Here is a 9,087-nt window from a genome sequence, read left to right as displayed (position 1 = left end):
TAAACTAAAATTTCTAATTTTTTAAATTAAATTATCAAATTCTCATTATTTCTTATTTACTAAAACTTTAAATTTTAAATAAAAAATATTCAATTATTATATAATTTATATGAGTCCAAAATAATTTTAAACTCAAAGTATCATGAATTTGACTTAAATATTTTTAGTGAAATAATTTTTTGAATATAAGATCCTAAAAATATATAATAAACCATAAATAATATTATTTTAATATTTAAAAATTCGGAGCATTACATTGAACATCTTAAAACAAAATTTTTTATTAGTTACGAAAATTTTTTTGAATTTTTTGACAAATAAATAACTTGTTACAAAAATATTGTATTTTGTGATAAATTAATTTTTTGTTACAAAATATTTAGAGCTTTTGAAAGAAATAAATATTTTAATACAAAATATTTTGAATTTTAGAATGAAATAACAATTCGATATAAAAGCTAACATAATTTGTAACAAAAGAAATAATATTGTTACAAAATATTGAAATATTTTGTAATAAATTTTTTTATTGTTATAAAATATTCTTATTTTGTAATAGCTAATTGAAATTCGTATATAAATTGTCGTTTTAAACTTTTAATGTATGTTTAAAATAGGAATTTGATGTTAATTGGAATCACTTTATTGTTGTTGGTTTAATACTTGATGGTTGCCTTTTTAGTGTAGATTTAATACTTGATTATTACTGTATTAATATTTGATTATTGCTGTTTTAATGTAAATTTAATGAGTAATATTACACATTTAAATTTTTTTATGAATCAAGTCCAATCAATTTAAACAATAAGACTTGGAATAATGCTAGCCATAATTAATTTTTGTTATATTAGACCAATTTGATTAAACTTGATTAATAAAAAGACTTAAATGTGTATCATTATTCGCCAATGAGTAATAGCTCAAATGGCATAGTCTCCCCATACTCAATTAAGAAGTTGCAGATTCGAGTCTCATATCTTTGATAAAAAAAAATGTGTATCATTATTCAAATTTAATACTTAATTGTTACTATTCATGATTAAATTAATATAGATTTAATGCTAACTGGAATTTTCTAATAATTATTTTTAAAAATTAAAATTTAATTGTTGTTAAAAATATTAGTAAAAACATTTATTTTCTACTAATATAAGTTTAATATTTATTGATTGACAATTTTATATTTTTAATTAAACGAGATCAGATTAATTAGTTCAATCAGTGATCCAGCAGTTGAACTAGTAATCTAATGATTTGTAACCCTTTTCTTCTGCGACCTCATTCTAATTTTCTCATCATTCATCAATCTCTGTGATTTTTTTATATAACTCTCACCACCGATCTCTCTCTAATTTTGCCTCTGATTTTACGGAAGCAGAATTGGCACCTGATTGCTCAATCAATTAATTTGAGAAGCTGAATCAGGTATATATGTGTATAGTTTTTGTCGTATAAATTGTAATTTTTTTTTTTATCAAAGATAGAAGATTCGAACCCGCAAACTTTTATTTGAATATGGGAAGTTTATGCCATTTGAGTTATAACTCATTGGCATATAAATTATAATTTGTGGAGTCTGTTAGGAATTTAAGGTATTAATATTTGTTATCATTTGTAATTTGTTAACAAAATTGGAGTTAGTCTTAAAGTTCTGAAAAGTGATTCGAACCGCAAAACCGATGGAAATAACGGTTTGAACATATGCTAAAACCGGAAATTAAAAAACCGGCGTTGGACTGTCAAACCGGTCGAGAACTAGCCGGTCGAACTGAACTGGGAATCGGTCGGTTTTCTAAATTTATCAAAAACGCAGCCGTTTTGATAGCTGATGCGCTAAGCCCCTGACCATTACGCAACCCAGCAACCCTAACTCCACACAACGGCGCAGCACACACTCCCTCCCATCACCCTCGAGCTCGTCCTTCCTCTCACCACCAGCGAGCTCACTCCCTCACTTCCGTCCAGCCGCCGGACTGCTCCCACCGCCATCGCAAGTTGGAGCTTCGAAGCCACCGTTGCCATCGTGCAGCTACCGTTTCAGCTTTGGAAGCACCGTCGCCGGGCTCGCCTCCTGCCTCCGTCGCGCAGATCTGTTCCACCGGTCTGCTCTGTTCTAGGCTTCTAGATTTCTTTGTTCTTGGAATTTGATTTTTATTTCTGGTTAGGATTGGTGATCTGAATCTTTTACTTGGAAATTATTTTTTGGTGCTTTGATTTTCAAGTTGCTTGCTGCTTCAATTTGAGGGGATTGTGAATTTTGGTTTAAGCTGTGATTGAAGGTTCTTTAGTTTGGGTATTCTTCATTTTCCTGGAAGCTTAGCTTTTAATTCGTTGAGATCAAATTATTGTTTTCAACAATGGTGATTTTTAGATATTTCTTTTTTGTTAGCTTTGTATTAAATGTTCCTATTGGTGTTCTTGTGTTGTTGCTGTGATTTAAATGTTCTTTTGATTCTTTCTTTTTTTTCGAATGCCCAGTCAGGGCTTGGTTGATCGGCTTTGCTCACTGATTGTATTTGATGATAAATTTTAAATTGATAACTCTATTACTGCTTTACTGCCTGTTTCTGTAGTTAAATTTTATTAAAGTTTCTTGAATTTGCACTGCCTATGTTACTGATTCACTGTTCCTTCATTGCTTTTTTTGTTGTTAATCATTGTGATGAGCTTTGTTAAACTTGGGTTGAAAACTGTTAATCTTTCTTCATTTTTCACTGTTCTAACTTCTGTTCTTATTAAAAATCTGCAATTGGTGATCTTTTGATTTATTATATGCTTCATGTTTTCATTGTTCTGTTCTTATGAAGAAAAAATTTACAATTAGTGATTGTATGATTCATGTTTTGATTGTTTTGTTATATAAAAAAGCTTCTGTTTTCATTGTTTTGCTCATTATTTGGTTGCACTGTCCCCGCTGTCGATCTCCTCCGATTCGCTGCCCCTCTCCGTGTTGTATTCTTTTGTTTCAGCTGTTGTGTTTTTGTTTCAGGCTCTGTTCTGTGTTTGTTGTGCAACACTATCATTTTTTGTTTTACTTTTTGAATCAGCTGCATTAAGGCAATATTTTCTATCTTTAACTTGTGCATTGTAATTCTCCAGCTATTTTTAATGGAAGTGTAATTATGTAAATTGTCAACAAATTTGCAGCAACTTTTTGCATATTTTGATGATTAATTACATTTAATTGGTGATATTTTATTTAGAGTTTTAAATTTGAAAGATATTTTAGGATGTTTATTTAGAATTTATTTATTATTTTATTATGGAACGGTTTTTTCGGTTCTACCATGGTTAGACTGGTTGGACTAATGAACCATGAACCAGTGACTAGAGTGGTTCAATGACCGGTTCGGTTTTCAGAACCTTGGTTAGACTAGGCTTCTGATCATGAGTGATAAGAGAAGAAAAAAATGAGATGAGCTGATCAGGTTTAGAAAAGTGTGTTTATTGTGTGTGGTCTAGGGCTTTTTTATTGTTTATAGAGATTGTATGCTCAGAAAGTTCCCAAATTGCAAATTGTTGTAAAGCTGAACGGTTATCCATTTGTCATTGTTTAGTTTAAGGATTTTCAATGATTTATTAGTATCTGCCGTCTTTTGTTAATCAATCTAATTTCCCTAGTCCCCATCTTAATGTTGTGCAATTGAAGCTGTAATTTACTTTATATTGCTCACTCCTCTTGGTGGTAGTTTAATCTGTTGCAGATAGCTTGAGAAATAATGTGTAGAGATTTCTCCTTAGAGGTATATGCAAAACAATTAGGGTGGCTTTTGTTTTTATATTAGTCTTGTGAGGTAAAGAATGAATTGAGTCTTTGGTGTACACTATCTTCTGATGAATCGGCAATGATAAGGACAAGTAGATAGTTGATAACTATTAGTTGGATATGCTCGACAATATATTGTTTGTGAGTTGTGTTTGACTCTGAAACTTGATTTTGGCAATTGTGTCTGAAATTTTGTTAATAGAGAAAGACGCTGTCTAGCATAGGATTACCTATCTAGTTTACATTTAAAAATTTAAGACAATGTGACAGCTGTGAAACTGTAATAGTAAAATTGAACTATCGCTTGATTAATTTAATTGTTGTATCCATTGTTGCACCATATTTTCACTTGTGAAACTAATGTTGATTGTTGAATATGCTAGTGAAGGTTATTGTTGTAATGATAATGTTCAAAGTGCTTTCCATCAATTTAAAATGCTATTTGAAAATTATGTATACCATATTTCAATTGAATTCTCTTAAGGTGAGAAATTATTGCATAATAGAGTCAACATTCTTTGGTTAAAACCCTATTGATATCTTACTGGATTTTAATTCCAATAGGCCCTTTATTTCTCTAGTAACATCAAAAGTAATCCGTGTCTCAGCAATGGCGGCACCATTTTTCTCAACACCTTTTCAGCCCTATGTTTATCAGGTACTTGCATGTTCTTGCCATTGACAATAAAAAATATATATAGTTGTATTTTATCTGGGTAAGCTTAAGTTAGTATGTTTGCTGTCCACATCCAGGTTTGTATTTTTGTGAAATTGGAGTAGTATCACATGTGCAGTAAATAGGAAGGGCTGAACTGACTATTAATCCTAACATGATGTTTAGAAAAAGGAAATATATCTTATTATTTTTTATCTTTTATTCATATGACTGCTCATGATCAGACTCCAACAAAATTTTAGTTTTGCTGGTTGTTTTGTAGTGTATCTTGATGGCCTTCAACTTATTATGACATAATACTCTTTTTCGTTCTCCTTCTAAAAAAGAAAGGAAAAGACATTTTCAACATTATATTGTTTGTATTATCCTATGAAATATCCTTCAGTCTGATGATAAATTTTTCTTCATTGTGGTTTAGAGTCCGCAAGATGCAATCACACCTTTTCAGATTTTAGGGGGTGAAGCTCAGGTGGTCCAGGTATATGAACCACCCTCCTTGGTGTAAAAATTAAAGTCGGGTTTTCTCCCCCATATTTCTTTTAATGGTATTCATAAAATTAACTTTGACTTTGTTGTTGCAATACAGATAATGTTGAAGCCCCAAGAAAAAATTATTGCAAAGCCTGGTAAGTCGTTTAGGGACTTCTATTTGTGACTCTAGATTTATTTTATTTTATTTTTCCTAATTGCTTTTTCTCTGTAGACTTAGAATGAAAATTTTTGCATGTCTGTCAATGCATATATGATATTTTAAATGATATCCATGTACTATAACTAATATTGCATATTTGCTATGTAGGCTTAACTCTGTTGTAGTGTAATGTATATTGATGTTTATGTGTTTAACATGGCTTATACTGGGCATGACTCTTGAACATCAAATTGGATAAGATGACAAATTTTCAAATTTTAATGTATTTTTTGGTCTTAACATTTTGTTTTATTTATTTTCTTAATATAAATGCATAATTAAATACTGAAATTCTTTCCTTTGTGATTGTTGGTTCGTGTGCCTGTAGACACATTTGTGATTTTTTTTTTAAATTTTTCTCTAGTTAATTTTTTTTTTTGGAGAAAGAAAAAAAGAGGGGGGGAGCATTATGAAGTATAAGTAAAACTGAACCTGATTTCTGATTTCGCTTTTAAGTTTCTTTAAATGTTAACATGGATTGTACCTATGTGCATATATAATTTATAGTTAGAGTCTGTCGATTTCCCCTCTGAATTTAAGTGGAGTTTTATTCTACTGCTATTGTAGGTTCCATGTGCTTTATGTCAGGATCCATTGAAATGGAAAATTCCTATCTTCCAGAAAATGAAGTAGGCATATGGCAGTGGCTATTTGGCAAAAACATAAGTAGCATCGTTCTTCGTAATTCTGGACAAAGTGATGGATTCGTTGGAATTGCTGCACCTTATTTTGCAAGAATTCTTCCGGTTTGTGGTTATATGCATCTCTAATTTGTTTCACATAACATTTTGTTACTCCTTTGCTTGAAGTCTCCAAATTCATCACCTGAACATATGCTTGGATGCATTTGACTGAAAGACCTCTCTATATATGTTTCTTACTCATGCAAATACAGATTGATTTAGCAAGCTTTAACGGGGAGATTTTGTGTCAGGTATTAATTTGTTTGCCGTTGTTTCATCTGTATGTTTGAATTTCTTAGAGTGATTTTAAAAACTAAACTTTGATTTTGTTGGGCTTACTCCTGTTGATTTTTCTTTCCAATACCAGGACCAAAATATGACATAACCAATTTTTCAATTTCTGTAGCCAGATGCATTTCTTTGCTCTGTCAATGATGTGAAAGTCAACAACACAATTGATCAGAGGGGACGTAATCTTATTGCTGGTGCTGAGGTAGCTGGGATGTTTCCTATTTTTTATTTTCTTGTTAACAAATATCAGATACTTGGTGTCAGTTACCTAGCAAGCAATTTATTTTGTTTCTCCAAATATTATCCTTTTTATTATTTTTTTTTTGGGGGTTGGGGGGGGGGGGAGGGGAGATTAAAGAAGAATTTCATTAAGATTAGAAGGATAATCCCCCTGTACAAAAGCAAAGCAAAAAAAAGGATTATCTATAAAGCATGCTTTCCAATCTCTCAGCATGTTTCAAAAGGAAAGTCCCTTATAAAGATCATTAGCTTTACACCCAATGGATGCTAGACATTTAATCCTATCCATACAACATGTTAGAAAATCTGTCTTTGGAAGTGAGTGCATTACGCCCCAACCAAATAGTTCAAATGGTGGGTGTATCTTTCATAATGCATAGTGCCACAAAGATTTGCCTCTTTCCTGCTGCCAAACCTAACAAACCTAGTCAATAGAAGCTGATCTCCAGTTGCAGGGCACACCCAACATTTATCAAAGATGGTAAAAATAATTGTTCCATAAATACAGCCATCAAAACGTAAATACAGATTTGAATTTGATTTTTTATTATTCCCGCACATAACATACATCAGGATAGATAGCTTTTGAATCTGCAACATGTAATTGGTATTAATCCTGTTAACCACAGCTGTCCATATAAAATATTTTACATTAGATGGGGCTTTGGACTTTCAAATGGGTTTGTTTAGATGGAAGAGGTTGTGCTGGAGGATTGATTTGGGTTAAACATACTATACTCTGCATCAGTGTAACTAATCTATGCTGTCATGCTTGTTTTTATTATAGCAATTCAAAATTAGAGGTTTCCGATAGTAAAGGAAATCAGACAAGTCCTCTTGTCATACATATTGCCATATTATTCATCTAAGACAACAATTGTATTGTTATAGGGATTTTTGAGGCAGAAGATATCAGGTCAAGGGCTTGCATTCATACTTGCTGGTGGATCTGGTACAATTCTCTTCCCTTTACAATGCTTAAGATGCTACTTATGGAAGAAATAAAATCAATTGCAACTGTTTCTTCCCTTTCCAATTTATCTTCCAGCTTTTAAATGTCATTCTTGAATAAGGTCTATGCGAATAATATTTTTTTTTTTGACTAATTACTATAATATTACTTTATTGCTTATCTTGGTTATCCTTGGGTTTTGTTTATTGTTAGTTGTACAGAAAAATCTTGAGAGCGGTGAAGTTCTAGCAGTTGATGTTTCATGCATTGTTGCTGTGACAAGTACGGTCAATGTCCAAATAAAATATAATGGTCCTCCAAGAAGGACAATGTTTGGAGTAAGTAACTCTTCTACTACTGATTTTTGTTTTTATTTTATTATTATTTTCTTAATATTCCCATAATATACAGTTATCATTTTTTGCATTAACATGGTTGGTATAGCAACAAATTATAGATAAATATTGTTTGATATTTTACACGTTAGACCTATCTTGTCTCTGCGCGTAGTGAGCTTCTAGAAGTTTTTAACTGTATTGTTGTTTGGATTATTATTCAAAGTATCGTATAGTTTGATTTAAGAGAGAGATTGGGAGTTACATCTTACATTACTATTTCCTAACCCAAGGAGATCCCAGGTAATTGACAGTTGATTATGTTTTGGGAAATATTTACAATGCTTGAAAGTGATATAAAAAATAATAAAAAAAGAAGTTAAGAAAAATCAAAAGGATGAGTGGTTATGGGTGTTTTCGCTGCATGCATGGAATTTGTTCCACAAACATGCAACCACCGTTTGTTCTTGCTGCAATTAATTTAATTATGTAAGCCACCATAACACCCCTTCTGCATGCCATATCTTATATTTTTATCTATAATTTGTTACATTTGATTTGTCCTCAAAATTGCAGGGTGATAATGCCGTGATAGCTCTTCTCACAGGACCAGGCATCGTGTTCATACAAAGCTTACCGTTTCATAGACTTTCTCAGCGAATTGCTAGGTAAACATTTTGCTTGACTGAGAGGGTGAAATCCTTTCATCTTTCTCTTAAGTGATTTTCTCATACAAACTTTTTTTTTTCAGATCGGTGACATCTCCAAACATGAGGGAAAATCCCAAGTTTTTAATACAGATTGCCATTTTCTTTTTCCTGGCCTATGTTGTCATTGTATCTTCATTAATATTGACAGATGTATGAAACTTAGTAAAGGTTTTTCTTTTTTCTTTTTTGTGGTATTCCAACTTTTATACCATTTTATGATCATAGATACTAGGAAGGTGAGAAGAAGAAATTTGAATGCCTTGGATTTGGTTAACAACAGTGCTTGATGGTCGGATTTTGACAAAGAAAAGCATCCAAATTATAGCATTGATATCTATCACAAAAATGTTCATTTTATCAGAATATTAATCTATTTCAACGCTTCCTATGAGTTGTCGATCACAATGGTATGATATTATGTTTTAATTCATAGAAGAGAGAAGGTTAAATAGTTGACGCTTTTTAACTTTAGAAAAAGTATAAGGTACTAATATACAATCTGTTAACTTATTTGTCAATAATGATTAATTATTATATTTTAAACACATGTATAAGGAGACATATTTAGAAAATACATCTATAAAGACACTTCTATTAAACATAACTGTAAAAAAAATATTTTTATTAGGCACATTTGCAAAGACACGTTCATCAAATACGATCATAAATAAGAATTGGCAGAAGTTGGCAAAAATGCTGTTGGTAATGTAACGGGATTGTTAACTTTAATATTCAGTTCAGTT

The 9,087-nt window shown here is 31.3% G+C and overlaps 1 protein-coding gene across 3 annotated transcripts; it reads left to right on the top strand.

The window, feature by feature from the left end:
* The first annotated feature begins 1,815 nt into the window (after window positions 1-1,815).
* LOC112726921 (uncharacterized) lies at window positions 1,816-8,735 on the top strand. Of its 3 annotated transcripts, none has more exons than XM_025776485.2 (11): window positions 1,816-2,101; window positions 4,331-4,424; window positions 4,861-4,920; window positions 5,029-5,068; window positions 5,701-5,879; window positions 6,029-6,067; window positions 6,223-6,309; window positions 7,239-7,299; window positions 7,513-7,637; window positions 8,211-8,302; window positions 8,386-8,735. In XM_025776485.2, the coding sequence occupies exons 2-11, from the start codon at window positions 4,377-4,379 to the stop codon at window positions 8,498-8,500; spliced, it is 846 nt and encodes a 281-aa protein (XP_025632270.1). In that variant the 5' UTR covers window positions 1,816-2,101; window positions 4,331-4,376; the 3' UTR covers window positions 8,501-8,735. The 3 variants fall into 3 exon arrangements, with proteins under 3 accessions (XP_025632270.1, XP_025632273.1, XP_025632271.1); XM_025776486.3 differs by having other exon boundaries at window positions 1,823-2,101; window positions 4,375-4,424; XM_025776488.2 differs by lacking the exon at window positions 4,331-4,424 and having other exon boundaries at window positions 1,820-2,101.
* Window positions 8,736-9,087: the final 352 nt, after the last annotated feature.

The sequence above is a fragment of the Arachis hypogaea genome, chromosome 12 (assembly GCF_003086295.3).
Source record: "Arachis hypogaea cultivar Tifrunner chromosome 12, arahy.Tifrunner.gnm2.J5K5, whole genome shotgun sequence".
NCBI lineage: Eukaryota > Viridiplantae > Streptophyta > Magnoliopsida > Fabales > Fabaceae > Arachis > Arachis hypogaea.
The sequence above is the reverse complement of the archived record's forward strand: the minus strand, read 5'-3'. Positions and strand labels throughout refer to the sequence as shown.

Coding starts and splice junctions, on each gene's coding strand:
- LOC112726921 (XM_025776485.2), top strand. CDS start 4,377: ATGGCGGCACCATTTTTCTCAACACCTTTTCAGCCCTATGTTTATCAG. Junction 5,880..6,028: donor ATTTTGCAAGAATTCTTCCG/GTTTGTGGTTAT, acceptor ATGCAAATACAG/ATTGATTTAGCAAGCTTTAA. Junction 6,310..7,238: donor ATCTTATTGCTGGTGCTGAG/GTAGCTGGGATG, acceptor GTATTGTTATAG/GGATTTTTGAGGCAGAAGAT.